Here is a 22,055-nt window from a genome sequence, read left to right as displayed (position 1 = left end):
AAATAGAGAGCGAAGTAGGGCTAAAGGTATATATATATATATATATATATATATATATATATAGAGAGAGAGAGAGAGAGAGAGAGAGAGAGAGAGGGAGAGAGAGAGAGAGAGATTATATATATATTATAGAGAGAGAGAGAGAGAAAGAGAGACTTCAGCATAGTTAAATGTTGGTAGAAGGCTCTGGCAGAGAGGACATTGTTGAGATTCGGGTGAGGTTGCCAAGCACATGATTATTGAGGTATTAATCCTGGATGAGAAGAAAAATGGGAAAGAATTGGCCACACGTTTAAGTCTACAGATGGAAGGAAGGGAGTCTGAAGGCATTTAGGTCTGAACAATAGGAAAAAACAATCTGCTGGGGGGTGGAGGGGGGACGGGAATCAGAGTGGGATGGGACCTGCCAGGTAAAGACTGGAGTGGGTCCTGAGGAGCTTCCTGGGCCCCAGACGGTGTGAGGCAGCACACGCAGGGCCACTGAGCATGCTTGAGTCCTGGTGTGGCCTAGACCCCAGCCTGGACGGTTGATTCCTCCCCCATCATGACCTTTTTGCTTCCGATTTTCTCCCAGGCCAGGAATCGTGAGCTGGAGCCAGGGTCCAAGTTGGATCTGATCCAAAGCCTGAGATCAAGCTGGGCCCGGAGCCTGGCCTGGAGCTGGAGCCCGAGCCACAACTGGACTGCCCCTGCCATGCAGAAGGAGCGGGGCATTGCACCTTCTTGCCCAGGCATGCAGAGCCCCAGGCCCCTACCCCTGCTATCACTGCTGCTGCTCCTGGGCGCGGGGGTGCCGGGCGCCTGGGGCCAGGCTGGGAGCTTGGACCTGCAGATTGACGAGGAGCAGCCAGCGGGCACACTTATCGGGGACATCAGTGCAGGGCTTCCAGCGGGCACGGCAGCACCTCCCATGTACTTCATCTCCGCCCAGGAGGGCAGTGGTGTCGGCACAGACCTGGCCATTGACGAGCACAGCGGGGTGGTCCGTACAGCCCGGGTCTTGGACCGCGAGCGGCGGGATCGCTACCGCTTCACTGCAGTCACTCCTGATGGCGCCACCGTGGAAGTTACCGTGCGAGTGGCTGACATCAATGACCACGCTCCAGCCTTCCCACAGGCTCGAGCTGTCCTGCAGATACCTGAGCATACCGCTCTTGGCACCCGCTACCCACTGGAGCCTGCTCGTGACGCAGACGCTGGCCGCCTAGGAACCCAGGGCTATGCGCTGTCTGGTGATGGGGCTGGAGAGACCTTCCGGCTGGAGACACGTCCCGGTCCAGATGGGGCCCCAGTGCCTGAGCTGGTAGTTACCGGGGAGCTGGACCGAGAGAACCGCTCACACTACATGCTGCAACTGGAGGCCTACGACGGTGGTTCACCACCCCGGAGGGCCCAGGCCCTACTGGACGTGACGTTGCTGGACATCAATGACCATGCCCCAGCTTTCAATCAGAGCCGCTACCACGCTGTGGTGTCCGAGAGCCTGGCCCCCGGCAGTCCTGTCTTGCAGGTGTATGCCTCTGATGCCGATGCCGGTGCCAATGGGGCTGTAACTTATGAGATCAACCGGAGGCAGAGCGAGGGTGACGGACCCTTCTCCATCGACGCACACACGGGGCTGCTGCGGCTGGAGCGGCCACTGGACTTCGAGCAACGGCGGGTCCATGAACTGGTGGTACAGGCACGGGATGGAGGGGCTCACCCTGAGCTGGGCTCGGCCTTTGTGACGGTGCACGTGCGAGATGCCAATGACAATCAGCCCTCTATGACTGTCATCTTCCTGAGTGCGGACGGCTCCCCCCGAGTGTCTGAGGCTGCCCCCCCTGGCCAGCTTGTTGCTCGAATCTCTGTGTCAGACCCAGACGATGGTGACTTTGCCCATGTCAATGTGTCCCTGGAGGGTGGAGAGGGCCACTTTGCGCTCAGCACCCAGGACAGCGTCATCTACCTGGTGTGCGTGGCTCGGCAGCTGGATCGAGAGGAAAGGGATGCCTATAACTTGCGAGTTACTGCCACAGACTCAGGCTCACCCCCGCTGCGAGCCGAGGCTGCCTTTGTGCTGCATGTCACTGATGTCAACGACAACGCCCCTGCCTTTGACCGCCAGCTCTACCGACCCGAGCCCCTGCCTGAGGTTGCGCTGCCTGGCAGCTTCGTGGTGCGCGTGATGGCCCGGGACCCTGACCAGGGCACCAACGGTCAGGTCACCTATAGCCTGGCCCCAGGTGCCCACACCCGCTGGTTCTCCATCGACCCCACTTCAGGCATCATCACCACAGCTGCTTCACTGGACTATGAGTTGGAACCACAGCCGCAGCTAATTGTGGTGGCCACGGATGGGGGCTTGCCGCCTCTCATCTCCTCTGCCACAGTGAGTGTGGCCTTGCAGGATGTGAATGATAATGAGCCGCAGTTCCAGAGGACTTTCTACAATGCCTCCTTGCCTGAGGGCACCCAGCCCGGAACCTGTTTCCTGCAGGTGGGTAAGCCCCCCCCCCCCCCCCCCCCGCACACAGCAGGATGATTCTGTGGGCAGGAGTGGGTCGATCAGAGGGTCACAGGGGACCTCAGAGCAGGCACCAAGCCTTGCAGGTGCCATCTGTTGATGGTGACATATGCCAGAGGGTTCGGTCCTACTCGATGAGCTCCACAGTCTGTGCAGAGGGTGAGGATTAATGAGAAGACGAGAAAGCAGGGTACAAGAGCTGCGCCAGGTAATCTTGGCAGTTGAGATAATTAAGATTGGATATAGAGAAAATGTGTCTTGCGGTGGCAGGAAATGAGAGAGGACTCTTTAAAGTTTCAAAGTTGTTCTGCAGGGCAGAGATGGAGATCCTGCACACCCATGTGGCTCCTGTTCCCCAAGGGAGATGCCAGCATTTACAGAGCTCTCCAACCCTAGTCTAGTGCTGAGGTGTCCTGGAATACACCCCCATCCCTGTCCTTGGAACTGAGCCTTGATGGGACACTTGGGCTCAGGCACGAGGATGAGAGACAACAAGAAGTATCCAGTGAGATCCCAATGTCCAGAGCAGGAAGACCTCAGAGGAAAAGGCAGGAGAGCCCTGGAGAGCCTGTGGGGGCCACAGGCTTCCTGCAAGTCAGGCTTGGAGGAGATGGGTGGAGCATGAAACTGGAGAGGCAGGCTGAGGCCAAACTGCAGAAGTCCTTGGACACCAAGCCATGAAGGGCTAGGGCTTTACTTGGAAGGCAAAAGAGGTCACTGAACTTCTTTGAGGCAGAAAAGGCATAATCAAATTTGGTTTTGTTTTTTTTTTCAAGACTTTATGTTTTGGGGGCAGTTTTAGATTCATAGCAATATTGAGTGGAGGGTACAGATTTCTCATATACCCCATGCCCCCACTCATAGCCTCACGCATTATCAACATCCCACGCCAGGGTGGTACATTTGTTACAACAGATGAACCTACGTTGACACATCACTGCCACCCAAGTCCATAGTTTACATTAGGGTTCACTCTTGGTGTTGTACATTCTATGGGTTTGGACAAAAGTATAAAGTATATATATAATTGACATATATAATGACATACACTATAGTATTATAGAGAGTAGTTTCACTGCCCTAAAAATCCTCTGTTCTCTACCTATTCATCCCTCCCTCCTCACTACAGATTGTTTTTTTGTTTGTTTGTTTGTTTGTTTTTTGGCCGTGCCACACAGCATATGGGATCTTAGTTGCCGACCAGGGATCAAACCCGTGCTCCCTGCATGGAAGTGCACAGTCTTAACTACTGGGACCACCAGGGAAGTCCCATTTTTGTATTTTTTTTTTTTTTTGGAAGCTAACTTGCTTTAAGGGTGAAAGAGAGATTAGATCAATGGTAAGTGATACATTCAAAAATTAACTTACCCACTGTAAGCCTGGCACTCTGCTGGGCCCTGAGAACAAAGAAAGGAAATAGTCTTATTCCCAGGCCGGTCCCAGTCTAGGCAAGGAGACACACCAGTAACTAGTAATGCATCAGGCTGCATATGAGGTGCTGTGGAAGCCTAGAGGCAGACCTTTGCAGAAGCAGTGAGACTTTGCCAAGTGGATAACATGGGGTATGAGGACAGGGACTCCAAGGCCACAGAAAGAGCTACAGAACACCATGATGTGTTCATGGAACTGCATTGTTCAAGTTGGCCTCGACTGTGCTGATGAGAAAGAGTTATGGGGAGGTGAGACAAGCGAGTAGACAGGGACCAGCTGCCAAGCTTTGACTTTATTTTAGAAATCACAGGGAGCCATTGAGAGGCTCTAGGCAAATCTGATACGTCTTCTGGAAAGATTGCTTTGGCTGCCCCATGGAATATGGATGCAGGAGAGGAGACTGGGGGCAGGGTGGTCTCTTAGGAGATTCGTGCTTGAAGTCTTTATGTCTCAGAAGTCCAGCAGATCCCCGAGCATTTTCTAGGAGCTGCCTGTTGGCCTAGACTTTGAAGCCAGTGCCTAGGCCTGGCTGACCTCCTGTCTGGCCAGACTCTGGGTACTTGCCTGCCTACTGCTGTCCAGCTCCCACCCACTTTCCCATGTGTTTACTCTCCCTCTTGGCCCAGGACCAATGGGCTGTGGCTTCCAAACGTCTTCCCTCCTCACTAGTGCCTGAAGCAAGAGGGCATCTCTCCAGGTGGTTTCCTGGAGTTTTTACTAGTAGTAATCATAGGGAAGCAGGGGTAAAAATGACCGTTGGGTGTTCATAACTGTTACAAGAAGTCTTAATATTTGATTCATTCAGTATTCGTTTATCAAGTATCTGCCATGTGCCTGTCATTGTATTAGGGACCCAGAACACAGTAATGACTGAGTAACCACTACCTAATTCATGGAGTTTATAGTCTAGAGGTGAGATTCATATGCAGAGAAACAGTTTTATTCCAATAATAAAAACTTCTATATGGGGATATTCATGAGGTACAGATAGGCAGTTCGAACGTTTTCTCAAAAGAAAGGACCTTTGAGCTGAGACTTAAAAGATGAGCAGGAGCTGATGAGGGGACGAGATAAGGGAAGGGTTGAAGCAGAGGTGACACGCAGAGAGAAGTGGAAGAGCTTGACTTGTCTGACTCGTTCAAGGGCCTACAAGTGGCTCGGTATCTCTGGAATTTAAGGTGTGAGATGAAAGAGTGGGAGACGAGACTGCAGGAGGCCAGACAGTGAGGAGTCAAGCCAAGCCGAGGAGTTGGAGCATTTTTCTTTCGGGGACACTGAAGACATCTGAGTAGAGGAATAATATGACATTTGTCTTCTCAAAAGATGCTTTTATTAGTTAGTGTAGAGCAGTGGTTCACAACGGCTGGTGATTTTGCCCTCTGGAGGGGACATCTGGCAATGTTTAGAGACAGTTTTGGTTGTCACAACTGGTGGGATCTATTGGTATCTAGTGGGTAGAGATGCTGTCAACATCCTATAATGCACATGACAGCACCACAACAAAGAGTTTATCTGATCCAAAATGTCAGTCATGCCAAGGTTGAGAAGTCCTGGTATGGAGGACAGATCGGAGGGTCAGGCGCCTATGAGAAGGGAGCTACAGTAGTCCAGGGGAGAGACGACTCAGGCCCAAGTCAGGACAGTGATAATGGTGATGGAGAGCAACAGACAAGTAGAGGGATAATGAGGATTTACTTAGTCCCTGCTTGATTGATATGCCAAGAGAGGAAAAGGGAAGAACACATTGCTGGCTCGAGCAACTGCGTGGATGGAGGAATCATTAGAGAGGGGTTGGGATTATCATGAGTTTAGTTTAGGACAGGTTGGATTTAAGGGGCCTGTGGGATGTCCAATTGGAGATGTTGAGCAGGCATCTGGATGTACAAGTTTGGAGCACAGAGGAGTGGTCTGGGTCAAAGTACAGATGAGGGTCAAAGCCACAGCAGTGGAAGAGAAGGCCCTGAGCATGTGCAGAATGAGAAGAGGCCAAGGAAAGATTCCAGAGAACAACAGTGTATAACAGACAGAGTAAGGAGAGGTGGAGGGAGGCTGGGGGTGGGGAAGCAGTGGGTGGAGAAGCAGGAGAGCAGTGTTAAAGTGTCAAAGCAGGAGGGACACCTGGGAAGGAGGTCAGCATGGGGCAGATGAAGTAAGTTTGTGGTCTGCTAGGAATTTTAGAGAGTTCACAGATGAAGGTCTTTATTTTCTCCTTGCACTAGTGCATGTGATGAGAGCTAGGGGTGGGGTGGGGTGGGGACAAGAGGAGAGAGATGAGGTTAGTTACAGCTTTCAGGCAGAGCTGGAAGTGGGAGCTGACCAAGGTTGGACTATGTAGCAAGGCTGAGAGCCTGCTGAAACTGGAGACTGCAATTGCACTAGGACCTCTGAGCAGGGGCTGCACAGGCCAGAAAATTCACTTCTGCCTTGGTCATTTCCAGTCAACGGCCCCTGCGCCTTTTGGGGTCACTTCCTGACAACTTCTCTTGACCACTATTTATTGCTTTCTTCCTGCAGCGGGTCAGAGGGCAGAGGTCTTTAACAGCTTCTGGAGACGGTGCAGCAGCTGTGCTGCAGCCCGCCAGACGATCCAGGGGGAAGTTTGTCTCCTGGGATATCCAGGCCCACAGCCATAGTAAAGAGTTGGGGCAGGAGCTGTTTCCAGGGTTCAGCATGGCAAGGTCTTAGTGTCTCTCAGGAGGGTAAACAATGGAACAAATCACTTCTGTCAAAGGCCCGGGCAACGATCAGCAATCCTCGGCTAGGCTTCTCTCTGAGCAACATTTTCTGGCCAAGAAAGGGGAACTCTCCAGCTTCCTTTTGCAGCATATCATGACCCTGAGGCCCGTGTAGCCACAAAGAGTACTTTGTCACAAGCTACAGCAGCCTGCACCAGCTAACTCACTACTGAGGGCCTAATGTGCACCCAATTTATAAAACTTAGTTTGAAAGAAGCTTTTATTGTAAGGCAGGGCAATCTGAATGTCTGTTTACTCAATGAACAAATATACATAGAGTACCTACTGTGTGCCTGGCCCTGTTTACTAAATGAACAAATATACATAGAGTACCTACTGTGTGCCTGGCCCTGTCCTAGGCTCAGAAGCTTTTGGAATGGTGTCTCCTGCTGATCTGGCTCTGAAATGTTCAGAGGCTCCTGACATTGGTGTCCAGTCATAAACTCTTCCTGAGCCAGTCTGGGAGATGCCTGAGAAGTCACCAGGAAAACCTTCCCCTATTTCTTAGTTTTGGGGAGCCCCTGGAACTTAATGACCTCGGTATTTTCCTATAGACCTGCAGTTCTCCCTTTCTCATTTCCAATGAGGTTGGCTTGAGAGATGAAGGGACGCTAAAGGTGCCTGAGCCACATCCCATAAATTCATAGTGCAGATCCTGATCACTCCAGTTACCAGATCCGAGTACCAATCGGATCCCACTTTATAACCAAACGCAATAACGAGCAGGCCTATAACATCAGTCTCAATAACTCTATCGGTCAGCCAGTTCTCTGATTGGAGTGATATGAGACTTGGCGATGGTTATTAACTCCCTGTGACCCACCTGGAATTTGCTATCACAGCCCTTAGCACTCTCCTTTTAAGTACAGTTGGTCCTCATCATTTGCAGATTCTGTATTTGTGAATTCGCCAACTCTCTAAAATCTATTTGTAACCCTTGAATCAATACTCATGGAGCTTTCACAGTCATTCCCGGACATGTGCAGAAGGATGGAAAATTCAAGTCTCTCGACAAGCACATTCCCGGCTGAGGTCGAACAAGGCAATGCTCTGCCTTCATGTTACAGCTCTTATATGGTAAACAAGGGTCCTTTTCGTGGTCTGTTTAATGCCACGTTTTTTGCATTTTTGTGCTTTTTGTTTGGTGATTTTGCAGTATAAAATTGTCCCCAACTGTAGTGCTGAAGTGATGTCTGTTTTCCTAAACACAAGAAGGCTGTGCTGTGCCTTATGGAGAAAATACATGTGTTAGATAAGTTTCATTTAGTTATGAGTTGTGCCATTGGCCATGAATTCAGTGTTAATGAACCAACAATATATATTAAATAAGGTGCCTTTAAACAGAAACACACATAAAACAAAGTTCTATATTGACCAGTCGACAAAAATGTTGTGATCAGAGTCTCACAGGAACCTAACGCAAGTGGTGAGGTCTGAGCTGGGTTTGGATTTTGGCCCGTGTCCTACTAGTCCCTTCTGTGTGTCCACCATCCCAAGACTCTGGGCACCAACTGGCCCAGGGCCTGCTCCTTCCAGTTGCCCCTTAGTTATGGCTTTTCTGGCCAAAAAGATGGGGCATTACTCACCCCAGCCTCTCCCCAGGTGACAGCCACAGATGCAGACAGTGGCCCATTTGGCCTCCTCTCCTATTCCTTGGGTGCCGGACTTGGGGCCTCGGGGTCTCCCCCATTCCGCATCGATGCCCACAGTGGCGACGTGTGCACGACCCGGACCCTGGACCGCGATCAGGGGCCCTCAAGCTTCGACTTCACAGTGACAGCTGTGGATGGGGTGAGTGGACAGTCTGTGGGCAGACTGGGGTAGGGCATTCAGCAGGGCCAATCAAGGGCCACCTGACTTAATGGCTGCATGTCTCACCAGGGAGGCCTCAAGTCTATGGTGTATGTGAAGGTGTTTGTGTCAGACGAGAATGACAACCCACCTCAGTTTTATCCACGGGAGTATGCTGCCAGTCTGAGCGCCCACAGTACCCCAGGCACAGCTGTGCTGAGGGTGCGTGCCCATGACCCTGACCAGGGACCCCACGGGCGACTCTCCTACCACATCCTGGCTGGCAATAGCCCCCCACTGTTTGCCTTGGATGAGCACTCAGGTGAGGATCTTCACATTCCCAGGGCTTGCCTCCCCATCTGCCTAAATGAAGCACTGCCTGCCCCCCACCCCCCAACCTTTCCAGCTCTATTCTGTTTCCTTATACCTCTCCACTTCTCCGTCCTCCCAGGGCTGTTGACGGTAGCCTGGCCCTTGGCCAGACGGGCCAATTCCGTGGTGCAGCTGGAGATCGGGGCTCAGGATGGAGGTGGCCTGCAGGCAGAGCCCAGTGCCCGAGTCAACGTCAGCATTGTGCCTGGAACTCCCATACCACCAGTATTTGAGCAACTACAGTATGTCTTTTCTGTGCCAGAGGATGTGGCACCAGGCACCAGTGTGGGTGTAGTCCAAGCACACAATCCATCAGGTATCACTTATCATTATATCCATTCGGTGCCGTACCCAGACACCCCAACATAACCCTCGAGTATCACACCACTGATAGCCCCAATACAAAACACTCTGGTTCCAATCCCCGCCACCTCCGTGGGCATGGTACAGGCACTCTGCTTCATCCCCAGGTACACGAATGTCACCCTGGTGCCACCCAGCTTCTCTGCCAACACCTGCCCCTCCCCCTAATACTTCGAAAGGCCCAGGTGTGGGCACTGCCTAGCCCTTTTGGGGATCAGAGTCTGGGCTCCAACTCAATAGGTGCCCTCCCATCTCTTTTCTGACCCTTCTTTCCTCTTCCCTAGGTCGCCTGGGGCCTGTGACCCTCACCCTATCAGGTGGGGATCCCCGAGGACTCTTCTCCCTAGATGGGGCCACAGGGCTGTTACAAACGCTTCGAGCTCTGGACCGGGAGCTGCTGGGACCAGTGCTAGAGCTGGAGGTACGGGCAGGCAGTGGAGTGCCCCCGGCTTTCGCCGTAGCTCGGGTGCGTGTGCTGCTGGATGATGTGAATGACAACTCCCCTGCCTTCCCTGCACCTGAAGACACGGTGTTGCTGCCGCCAAGCACTGCCCCAGGGACTCCCATCTATACACTGCGGGCTCTGGACCCCGACTCAGGCGTTAACAGTCGAGTCACCTTTACCCTGCTTGCTGGGGGTGGCGGGGCCTTCACTGTGGACCCCACCACAGGCCACATACTGCTTATGGGACCTCTGGGGCCTCCAGGGGGGCCAGCCCATGAACTGGAGCTGGAAGCCCGGGATGGCGGCTCCCCACCCCGCACCAGCCACTTTCGACTGCGGGTGGTGGTACAGGACTTGGGGACCCGTGGGCTGGCTCCCCACTTCGACAGCCCTACCTACCGTGTGGACCTGCCCTCAGGCACCACCCCTGGAACTCAAGTCCTGCAAGTGCAGGCTCGAGCACCAGATGGGGGCCCTGTCACCTACCGCCTTGCAGCAGATGGGCCAAGTAGCCTCTTTGGCCTGGAGCCACAGACCGGGTGGCTATGGGTGCGAGCAGCACTGGACCGTGAGGCCCAGGAGTTACACACGCTGAAAGTAATGGCAGTGTCTGGGTCCAAAGCTGAGTTGGGGCAGCAGACAGCCACAGCCACCGTGAGGGTCAGCATCCTCAACCAGAATGACCACAGTCCCCGCTTGTCTGAGGAGCCCACCTTCCTGGCTGTGGCTGAGAACCAGCCCCCAGGGACCAGTGTGGGCCGGGTCTTTGCCACTGACCGAGACTCAGGACCCAATGGACGTCTGACCTACAGCCTGCGACAGCTGTCAGAAGACAGCAAGGCCTTCCGCATCCACCCCCAGACTGGTGAGCACTGGGACCCAAAATCTGAGAGCCCATAGCCTCATCCTCTGACTGGGTGAGCACCCAGACACACTCCCCAGAGCCTGGCCACGAGGACCAGGACTGAGCTAGAGTTTTACCCGGGCATTCCCTTCCACACTCCCCAAACCCCAGCCTCTCATGGACCTCAGGCTCTGCATCCCTAGCTACCCCATACATGATCTCTGTCTGTCCTGCACTCCCAGGAGAGGTTACCACACTCCAAACTCTGGACCGTGAGCGGCAGAGCAGCTACCAGCTCCTGGTGCAGGTGCAGGATGGGGGGAGCCCACCCCGCAGTGTCACAGGCACCATACACATTGCAGTGCTCGACCTCAATGACAACAGCCCCACCTTCCTGCAGGCTTCAGGGGCTGCTGGTGGGGGCCTCCCCGTACAGGTATGTGAAGCTGCAGTACTCTGCCCTGAAGAAGTAAGAGGGTATGTGGGTCTCTGCTTAGAACTGTAGGTGTAAGTAAGAGAGTCTGCATCTTGGAACAGGTTTGAGAGCAAAAACGGGGCTCTGCCTGAACATAGGTGATGGGAACTCCATCCCGAGTTGTCTCAAGAACAGGAAGGAGACAACTGTAGATGAGTTGTGTTCCCACAGGTACCAGATGGTGTGCCTCCAGGAACGCTGGTGACAACTCTGCAGGCCAGGGATCCGGACGAGGGGGAGAATGGAACAATCCTGTACATGCTAACTGGTATGGGGGCTGGAGAGAAGGGAGTTGGTGGGTGATGGCAGGCCCTCATGACACGCCCAGCTCTGGAACCCAAGGCCTCGCCCTTCCTCTGCCTGTCCCCAGGTCCTGGCTCAGAGCTCTTCTCTCTGCACCCTCACTCAGGGGAGCTGCTCACTGCAGCACCCCTGACCCGAGCAGAGCGGCCTCACTATGTGCTGACGCTAAGTGCTCACGACCAAGGCAGCCCCCCTCGGAGCTCCAGCCTCCAGCTGCTGGTGCAGGTATGGCTGCCCTTCCTCCAATCTGTCCACGTCTCCTTGGTCACCAGTGTGGGCATCCTCTCCTCTAGTCAGGCCACTCTGACCGCCCTTCCTGCTACTCAGCAGGGCAGCCCAGATTCCCTTTTACATGGGTCCGCCTGATTCCGTACTCCCTTCTGGGTCCACAACAGGTGCTTCCCTCAGCTCGCTCGGCTGAGCCTCCGCCGGAACCCTCAGACCCAGACCCGGCCGCACCTGTGCCTGTCGTGCTGACCGTGACAGCAGCCGAGGGCCTCCAGCCCGGCTCTCTGTTGGGCTCGGTGGCGCCGCCAGAGTCGGCGGGAGTGGGCGCACTCACCTTCACACTGGTGGGCGGCGCGGACCCGGAGGGCACTTTCGCGCTGGACGCGGCCTCCGGGCGCTTGTACCTGGCGCGGCCCCTGGACTTCGAGGCGGGCCCGGCGTGGCGCGCGCTCACAGTGCGCGCCGAGGGGCCGGGAGGCGCGGGCGCGCGGCTGCTGCGAGTGCAGGTGCGCGTGCAGGACGAGAACGAGCATGCGCCGGCCTTCGCGCGTGACCCGCTGGCTCTGGCGCTTCCGGAGAACCCAGAGCCGGGGGCGGCGCTGTACACTTTCCGCGCGTCGGACGCCGACGGCCCGGGCCCCAACAGCGACGTGCGCTACCGTCTGCTGCGCCAGGAGCCGCCCGTGCCCGCGCTTCGCCTAGACTCACGCACCGGGGCGCTCAGCGCCCCGAGAGGCCTGGACCGGGAGACCACTCCCGCTCTGCTGCTGCTCGTGGAAGCCACCGACCGGCCTGCCAATGCCAGCCGCCGCCGCGCAGCACGCGTTTCCGCGCGCGTCTTTGTCACGGATGAGAATGACAACGCTCCGGTCTTTGCGTCGCCCTCACGTGTGCGCCTCTCTGAGGATCAGCCGCCGGGGCCCGCAGCGCTGCACGTGGTAGCCCGGGACCCGGACCTGGGCGAGGCTGCACGCGTGTCCTATCGCCTGGCAGCTGGCGGGGACGGCTACTTCCGGCTACACCCCAGTACCGGTGAGTTGGGCCGGGGGTGGGGGTGGGGACGAGGAGGGTGCTGATGTGGGGCGAGTGTTGAGGTTTCCTTCCAACCCGCCCTACCGCTCAACTAGGAGCGCTGTCCGTGGTGCGGTCCCTGGACCGTGAACAGCGAGCTGAGTTCTTGCTGACTGTGGTGGCCTCCGACCACGGCTCCCCGCCGCGCTCAGCCACACAGCTCCTGACTGTCAGTGTCGCCGACGTCAACGACGAGGCACCCACTTTCCAACAGCAGGAGTACAGCGTCCTCTTGCGTGAGAACAGCCCGCCTGGCACATCTCTGCTCACTCTGCGGGCAACCGACCCAGACCTGGGTAAGGCCTGGGGGGATGGGTTGAAAGAGGGATGGACTGGGTCAAGAAAGGGTATATTCACCCTCTGATCTTCCCCCACGCTGCCCCTCCTCAGGGGCCAATGGGCAAGTGACTTATGGAGGCATCTCTGGCGAAAGCTTCTCCCTGGACCCAGACACTGGAGTTCTTACAACTCTTCGGGCTCTGGATCGGGAGGAGCAGGAGGAGATCAATCTGACAGGTGCGCGTTTGCAGGATCCCCAAAACCTGAGGCGCTGTAAACAGCAGTGTTACATGGGCAGGACCCGCAAAGTACATTTTATAAGCTTACAGCACAGTTTCTATTATATATATTATTTTATTTTATTTTATTTTATTTATTTATTTTTGCGGTACGCGGGCCTCTCACTGTTGCGGCCTCTCCCGTTGCGGAGCACAGGCTCCGGACGGGCAGGCTCAGCAGCCATGGCTCACGGGCCCAGCCGCTCCGCGGCATGTGGGATCTTCCCGGACCGGGGCACGAACCCGTGTCCCCTGCATCGGCAGGCAGACTCTCAACCACTGCGCCACCAGGGAAGCCCTCTATTATATTTTTAATCCTTTTGGGGAGTCAAGAGTTTGGCAGAGTGCAAGTTGAACTGACGTCTAGGCTGTCACCAGTGTGATCACACTAACTCTCAAATGCATAATGTCGCAGCTATGCCCTCTAGGGTTCCCTCAGGTTACACTGCAGCCGTTTAACAGAGGAGCAAGTGGATATTGAGTACCAAAGAGATTAAGTAACTTGCTTAGGCTAACACAACTTGGAAGTGGCAGAGCTGGGACTTGAACTCAGATCTTTTGTTACCTCACTTAGTGCCTTTTCTGTCACACCACCACATATATGTATGTGTGCCTGTGTGCTTGTGGGGTGTGGAGAGAGGGACATATTCTGATTTTTGTGTGCACCTGGGGAACACTATGTGGTGTGGATTCCTCCATGGGATGGGAGCAGGCTGGATCTCACTGATTTTGCTTCCCGATAGTGTATGCCCGGGATGGGGGCTCGCCTCCGCTGTTGACCCATGTCACAGTGCGAGTGGCTGTGGAGGATGAGAATGACCACGCCCCAACCTTTGGGAGTGCCCATCTCTCCCTGGAGGTGCCTGAGGGCCAGGACCCACAGACCCTTACCACGCTGCGGGCCTCTGACCCGGATGTGGGAGCCAACGGGCAGCTGCAGTACCGCATCCTGGGTGAGAACCTTCCCGCACCCACTTGCCCAGGTGTACTCCTTGTTGGCCTGTGTCAGACCCAGCGTGCCCGGGTCTCCTTTTCCTTCTCTTTATGTTTCTGTGTCTCCAAGCATCTATTTCTGTGCCCCTCCAGTTCTTGATCTCCTCTTTGTCTCTTTTTATCTTTTTGTTTCTTTTCTTTCTTTTTCTTTCTTGATTGTCTCTCCCTGTAGAGCAGTTGTTCTCAAACTTTTTCGTCTCAGGAACCCTTAACATTCTTAATTTTTGAGAACTGTAAAGAACTTTGGCTTATATGATGTCAGCATTTATTGATATAATAAAATGTGAAATAATAATTTAATATATAAAATATATAGTAAACAAATTATATCAGTATTTACAATATTTGATATTAAAGATGAGAAAATTTTAAAATATCATTGCAAAACAAGCCAATGAAGTATACCACTTGCTGTATTTCTGCGTAGGCCCAAGGAAATGTTAGGGTTTCAACTAACAATTTGTTGGACAGTAATGAGGTTACAAAGATTACAGCATGTATAACCGAACGCAAGCCAGCAAAAACGAGTGAATCTCTGAAAACAACACATATTTATGCTCTAAACTTTCTACCTAGAATATTCTGGGAAACACAAGACTACACAAGCACACACATTCCATTAACCATCCAAGTCATGATGTCATCACATGTCATGTAGCATCCGGACCCCACCCTGCATTTGTGAGTTGATGAGAATGAAAAAGTCATATAATGTCTTAGTATTACTATGAAAATAGTTTTGATCTTATGTACTCCCCAAAAGGGTCTCAGGGGAATCCCTGGGGTCTGCAGACCACACTCTTAGAAAAGCTACTTTGCAGTGTCCTTCTTTACCTTCTGTGTTTCTCTTTGTTTCTCTGCCTTTATCCCACTTTCCCTCTTTTCTCTCTCCCTCTCTCTTTCTCTTTCTTTGCCAGGTTGCCTGTAAATCACCCCCACTCCCATGGGCTGACACATGTATGTTTATGTGTGCATGCCCTTCTCTGCAGATGGGGACCCATCAGAAGCCTTTGTTCTGGACCTAGCTTCAGGGGAGTTTGGCACCATGAGGCCACTAGACCGGGAGGTGGAGCCAGCATTCCAGCTGCAGATAGAAGCCCGGGATGGAGGCCAGCCAGCTCTCAGTGCTACTCTGTTTGTGACAGTGACAGTGCTGGATGCTAATGACCATGCCCCCGCCTTCCCTGTGCCTGCCTACTCTGTGGAGGTGCCTGAGGATGCACCTGCAGGGACCCTGCTGCTGCAGCTACAGGCTCATGATCCTGATGCTGGGCCCAATGGCCGCGTGACCTACTACCTGGGTGCAGGTGCAGCAGGAGCCTTCCTGCTGGAGCCCAGCTCTGGGGAATTGCGCACAGCCACAGCCCTGGACAGAGAGCAGTGTCCCAGTTATGCCTTTACCGTGAATGCAGTGGATGGTGCAGCTGCTGGACCCCTAAGCACCACGGTGCCTATCACCATCATGGTGCGCGATGTCAATGACCACGCGCCCACCTTCCCCACCAGTCCCCTGAGGCTGCGCCTGCCCCGCCCAGGCCCTAGCCTCAGTACCCCAACCCTGGCTCTGGCCACTCTGCGAGCTGAAGACCGTGACGCTGGTGCCAATGCCTCTATCCTATACCGGCTGGCAGGCACACCACCTCCTGGCACCACTGTGGACTCTTACACTGGTGAAATCCGTGTGGCCCGCTCCCCTGTATCCCTGGGTCCCCAGGATCGTGTCCTCTTCATCGTGGCAACCGACCTTGGCCGTCCAGCTCGCTCTGCCACTGGTGTGGTCATTGTTGGGCTGCAGGGAGAGTCTGAGCGTGGACCCCGCTTTCCCCGGGCTAGTAGTGAAGCCATGCTCCGTGAGAATGCACCCCCAGGTGGGTGCCCAACCGTGTCGCCCCGCTTTGTATCCCTGGATGGGTTGGGGTTACTAACTAAAAATAGTCCCCAGACTCCCTCAGTCTAGTGCTCACATTTCAACCAATATCATCCCCTCTGCAGGGACTCCCATTGTCTCCCCCAAGGCTATCCATACAGGGGGCTCAAGTGGACCCATCACATACAGCATTCTCAGTGGGAATGAGAAAGGAACATTCTCCATCCAGCCTAGTACAGGTAAGGGGCGGGAGCAGGGGGCTCTGTGAGGGGACAGGCTCCTGGCGGGGGTCCTCTTTGGGCCCGAGGAGTCTCTGGTTGGGGAGAGGCTGCCCTTGAGTAGCGGGCCGCAGACAGGAGGCTCTAGGGCAAGCAAGAGGTCTGTCGGTGATACATTCCACCTCCCTCCAGGAGCCGTCACGGTTCGCTCAGCAGAGGGGCTGGACTTTGAGGCAAACCCACGGCTGCGACTGGTGCTGCAGGCGGAGAGTGGAGGAGCCTTTGCCTTCTCCGTGCTGACCCTAACCCTGCAAGATGCCAATGACAATGCTCCCCGCTTCCTGCGGCCCCACTACGTGGCCTTCCTGCCTGAGTCCAGGCCCTTGGAGGGACCCCTGCTGCAGGTGTGGGGTGTGACGGGAAGATGGGGGGCAGGGCTGGGCGGACTTTGTCTGTGGCCAGCCCAGTGCCAGCAGCCTCCTGCTTTCCCCAGGTCGAAGCAGATGACCTGGATCAAGGCCCCAGTGGACAGATCTCCTACAGTCTGGCCGCATCCCAGCCAGCCCGGGGATTGTTCCGTGTAGACTCCGCCACAGGCACTATCACTACCACAGCTATCCTGGACCGTGAGATCTGGGCCGAAACACGGTGAGGCTTGGGTGGGTCTGTAGACCCTGAGACTCCATCCCAGGTCCATCCACTTTTGAGCCCCGCATGGAATCCCCTTCAATCCCTAGGCCACGTCTTGAGTTCCCCACCCCCCAGCCTGTCCTGAGCCCTCCTATCCCTGCCCAAGGTTCTCCCTTATCCCCAGGCCCCACCCCGATTGTGCTCTGTGTTCAGGCTGGTGCTGATGGCCACAGACAGAGGAAGCCCAGCCCTGGTGGGCTCAGCTACCCTGACGGTGATGGTCATCGACACCAATGACAATCGCCCCACCATCCCCCAGCCCTGGGAGCTCCGAGTGTCGGAAGGTGAGGACTGGGTAAAGTGAGAGGTACAAAGGGCGGTAGGGAAGCACTTTTCCCCACTCTGGGGCTCCAGCGGCCTCTGGGACCATGCCAAACACACTTGTCCCATGTATTGCAGATGCACTATTGGGCTCAGAGATTGCACAGGTAACAGGGAATGATGTGGACTCAGGACCAGTACTGTGGTATGTGCTGAGCCCTTCTGGGCCCCAGGATCCCTTCAGTGTAGGCCGCTATGGTGGCCGCCTCTCCCTCACGGGCCCCTTGGATTTCGAGCAGCGTGACCGCTACCACCTGCAGCTCCTGGCACATGACGGGCCTCACGAGGGCCGTGCCAACCTCACGGTGCTCGTGGAGGATGTCAATGACAATGCACCCGCCTTCTCACAGACCCTCTACCAGGTACTGATGCCCCCACCTCTGGGCCCAGAGTTGTTCACAACGGAGGGGAGTGACAAGGCTGGAAGGATCTGAGGTGGGCTGGATGTCAGAACTGACTTGGGGACGGATCTTTGGGGATATAAGACCAGCCTTATAAGTCCTGGGAACTGTGTCCAGGTTCTTCATCCGGTGCCCACAAATGGGGGAAGGGGCACAGTCCAAATTCTAAGGGGTAGATGCGCTCCAAGCTGGGACGGATGCCGAGCAGAGCTCATGAGACCAAGCTCCGGAACATAGGCTGAGTGGGCAGCTGGGACGCTTGGCCTTAAACCCTTGTCCTCACACCTCAGGTGATGCTGCTTGAGCACACACCCCCAGGCAGTGCCATTCTCTCCGTCTCTGCCACTGACCGGGATTCAGGTGCCAATGGTCATGTCTCCTACCACCTGGCTTCCCCTGCTGAGGGCTTCAGTGTTGACCCCAACAACGGTGCGTCCTTCCTGGGATCTACCCCTTATCCTTGACTGTGCTGGGCCATGTTTTGACCTCATTCCTGGAATTTCTTGCCTGAACTCTTAACTCCCTAGATCTCTGACCCAGGGAGGACATTTTCTGCCCTTTGTCTCTATTTTAAGCACTGTCCTGACTGCATGCCTAGAAGCCATTCTCTGAATCCTGGAGGCCCCTCTGTAATCTCCTAGCACACAGGCCACTCCCTGGAGTCTGACTTCCGAGGCCATTTCCCAGTCCTCGAAGGGTCACTCTGCTCACCCACAGCCTCTGCTGATGGCATATTTCTCTTCCCTTCTCATCTCAGGGACCTTGTTCACAACAGTGGGGACAATGGCCTTGGGCCATGAAGGGCCAGGAGTGGTGGATGTGGTGCTGGAAGCACGAGATCATGGGACGCCGGCTCGGGCAGCACGCACCACAGTGCACGTGCAGCTGCAGGACCAGAACGACCACACCCCGAGCTTCACATTGTCACACTACCGTGTGGCGGTAACTGAGGATCTGCCCCCTGGTTCCACCCTGCTCACCCTGGAGGCCACAGATGCCGACGGAAGCCGCACCCACGCCACCGTGGACTACAGCATTGTCAGTGGCAACCGGGGCCGAGTCTTCCAGCTGGAACCCCGGCTGGCTGAGACTGGGGAGGGTGATGGACTAGGCCCCCGGGCCCTGGGCTGCCTGGTGTTGCTTGAGCCTCTAGACTTCGAAAGCCTAACCCAGTACAATCTAACTGTGGCTGCAGCTGACCGGGGGCAGCCACCTCGAAGCTCGGCTGTGCCGGTCACCGTCACTGTGCTGGATGTCAATGATAACCCACCTGTCTTCACCCGAGCATCCTACCGTGTGGCAGTACCCGAGGACACACCTGTTGGAGCCGAGCTGCTGCACGTGGAGGCCTCCGACGCTGACCCAGGCCCGCACGGCCTTGTGCGTTTCACCCTCAGCTCAGGCGACCCTTTTGGGCTCTTTCAGCTGGATGAGAGCTCGGGTGACTTGCGACTGGCCCACCCCTTGGACTGTGAGACCCAGGCTCGACATCAGCTTGTCGTGCGGGCTGCCGACCCTGCCGGGGCACACTTTGCTCTGGCACCAGTGACCATCGAGGTCCAGGATGTGAATGACCACAGGCCAGCCTTCCCGCTGGGCTTGCTCAGCACCAGCCTGGCAGAGAACCAGCCTCCAGGCACTCTCGTGACTACTCTGCATGCGACGGATGGCGATGCTGGGGCTTTCGGAAGGCTCCGCTACGACCTGCTGGACGCTGGGCCGGGGCCTGAGGGCCGTGAGGCATTTGCGCTGAACAGCTCAACAGGGGAGTTGCGGGCACGAGTGGCCTTTGACTATGAGCACACAGGAAGCTTCCAGTTGCTGGTGGGTGCTACTGATGCTGGGAATTTGTCAGCCTCAGTCACTGTGTCAGTGCTGGTGACTGGTGAGGATGAATATGACCCAGTGTTCTTGGCTCCAGCTTTCCACTTCCAAGTGCCGGAAGGTGCCCGGCGTGGCCACAGCCTGGGTCACGTGCAGGCCACAGACGAGGATGGAGGTGCTGATGGCCTGGTGCTCTATTCCCTTGCCACCTCTTCCCCCTATTTTGGTATCAACCAGACTACAGGTGCCCTGTACCTGCGGGTGGACAGCCGGGCACCAGGCAGCGGAACAGGCACCTCTGGGGGTGGGGGCCGGACCCGACGTGAGGCACCACGGGAGCTGAGGCTGGAGGTGGTAGCACGGGGGCCTCTGCCTGGTTCCCGGAGTGCCACAGTGCCCGTAACTGTGGACATCACCCACACTGCGCTGGGCCTGGCACCTGACCTTAACCTGCTATTGGTGGGGGCTGTGGCGGCCTCCCTGGGAGTCGTAGTGGTGCTTGCATTGGCAGCCCTGGTCCTAGGGCTGGTGCGGGCCCGGAGCCGCAAGGCTGAGGCGGCACCTGGCCCGATGTCACAGGCAGCACCCCTGGCCAGTGGCTCTCTACAGAAGCTGGGCCGAGAGCCACCCAGCCCACCGCCTTCAGAGCACCTGTATCACCAGACTCTCCCCAGCTATGGTGGGCCAGGAGCTGGAGGACCCTACCCCCGTGGTGGCTCCCTGGACCCTTCACACTCAAGCGGCCGAGGCTCAGCGGAGGCTGCAGAGGATGACGAGATCCGCATGATCAACGAGTTCCCCCGTGTGGCCAGTGTGGCTTCCTCTCTGGCTGCCCGTGGCCCTGACTCCGGCATCCAGCAGGATGCAGATGGACTGAGTGACACATCCTGCGAGCCACCTGCCCCCGACACCTGGTATAAGGGCCGCAAGGCAGGGCTGCTGCTGCCGGGTGCAGGGGCCACTCTGTACCGAGAGGAGGGCCCCCCAGCCGCTGCCACAGCCTTCTTGGGGGGCTGTGGCCTAAGCCCTGCACCCACTGGGGACTATGGCTTTCCAGCAGATGGCAAGCCATGTGTGGCAGGAGCACTGACGGCCATTGTGGCTGGGGAGGAGGAGCTCCGTGGCAGCTATAACTGGGACTACCTGCTGAGCTGGTGCCCTCAGTTCCAGCCGCTGGCCAGCGTCTTCACAGAGATCGCCCGGCTCAAGGATGAGGCTCGGCCGTGTCCCCCGGCTCCCCGTATTGACCCACCACCCCTCATCACTGCCGTGGCCCACCCAGGAGCCAAGTCTGTGCCCCCCAAGCCAGCCAGCACGGCTACGACCCGGGCCATCTTCCCACCAGCCTCTCACCGCTCCCCCATCAGCCATGAAGGTTCCCTGTCCTCAGCTGCCATGTCCCCCAGCTTCTCGCCCTCGCTGTCTCCTCTGGCTGCTCGCTCACCTGTCGTCTCGCCATTTGGGGTGGCCCAGGGCCCCTCAGCCTCAGCACTGAGTGCAGAGTCCGGCCTGGAGCCACCCGATGACACGGAGCTGCATATCTAGCTGTGGCCCAGGCTGGGCCCCGACCTGGGATGCGCACAGTGTCCCCAATGCAGGCCCCATCTGAGCCTGCCCTGGGCAGCCTCGGACCATGATTGGCCGCGGGGGAGGCCAGATCCCCACCCCAGAGTCCTCCAGTGGGGACAGGTCTCACGTCTCACCCTGGCCCTGTCAGAGCACCAGCACCACGAGGCCCTGTTGGGCACTGACCTGTGGCCGGGTCCGGTGTGGAGAGAAAGATGATGAAGTAGGCAGCAGCCCTGGGTCCTCCTCAGTGAGGGCTTCTTGCCCTGTGCCAGCACCCTGAGATGGAGCTGAGACTTTATTTATTGGGGGGTAGGGGGAATGGGGGCAGTCCCTCTAACTTGTTTGGGCCCAGCTCCTTTGGGTTCCACTGACACCCCTGCCCCTGCCCAGAATCAAGTGCCAATTCTCACTCTGGAGCCTTAATAAACTGCAGTTTGTACCCAGTGTCCGGCTCTGTTCTGTGGGGGCCGTAGGGGTGGGGGGATGATGGGAAGCCACCTGGCACACTGTGGACACCTCAGGAGTCACAGAAGCTGGTGGACACAGGGGCATCTAGGGTGGGAGCGAGTGGGGATGGCACTGGGAGCCCGAGCCCAACCTGAGGCTATCACATCTCTCTGCAGTTGACCTTTCCCTCTAACGTGGGCAGGAGGCCAGAAGACGGCAGACAGCAGGGGCTTGCTTGTGGCAGTGACCTAGAGAGGGGTTGGCTGGCTGGGGAGAGATCTTGGAGATGACCAGCTCTAGGCCTGAGGGTCTTCAGGGAGGTGGGGGTGGGTACAAGAGCAGCCACGTGGTGTATTTGTTTTCCGTGGGGCCCCTATATACTCGCGTGTAATAAGAGCACACATTTGTTGAGCCTTTGCCATGTGAGGCTCTCTGCTGAGGGGTCCACCTGCTTTATCTCTGTAAATTTTCACTGCAACCCTCTGAGGCAGAGCACTTTTAACATAATAGTCTCCATATTCTACATGAAGAAACCTAGGCTCCGTACAGCTCGTAAGAACCTGGGTCTGTGGGCCTCCAAAGCCCCTTTCTGAAGCACCCCCTA

General features: G+C 56.1%; 1 protein-coding gene across 1 annotated transcript; it reads left to right on the top strand.

Moving 5' to 3' along the window:
- Positions 1 to 679: 679 nt before the first annotated feature.
- On the top strand, positions 680 to 20,980 carry DCHS1 (dachsous cadherin-related 1; the record flags this gene model as incomplete). Its single annotated transcript, XM_082844226.1, has 20 exons — positions 680 to 2,479; positions 8,275 to 8,463; positions 8,554 to 8,785; positions 8,915 to 9,151; positions 9,483 to 10,508; positions 10,730 to 10,923; positions 11,134 to 11,230; positions 11,333 to 11,490; positions 11,661 to 12,525; positions 12,621 to 12,860; positions 12,955 to 13,080; positions 13,865 to 14,074; positions 15,104 to 15,982; positions 16,107 to 16,220; positions 16,392 to 16,603; positions 16,693 to 16,847; positions 17,043 to 17,173; positions 17,289 to 17,572; positions 17,902 to 18,040; positions 18,369 to 20,980. The coding sequence occupies exons 1-20, from the start codon at positions 695 to 697 to the stop codon at positions 20,978 to 20,980; spliced, it is 9,885 nt and encodes a 3,294-aa protein (XP_082700352.1). The 5' UTR covers positions 680 to 694.
- Between the last annotated feature and the right edge of the window lie 1,075 nt (positions 20,981 to 22,055).

The sequence above is a fragment of the Leucopleurus acutus genome (assembly GCF_964270905.1).
Source record: "Leucopleurus acutus genome assembly, chromosome: 8".
Classification (NCBI taxonomy): Eukaryota; Metazoa; Chordata; class Mammalia; order Artiodactyla; family Delphinidae; genus Leucopleurus; species Leucopleurus acutus.
Note: the sequence above shows the minus strand (reverse complement) of the source record. Positions and strands in the feature narration are given on the sequence as shown.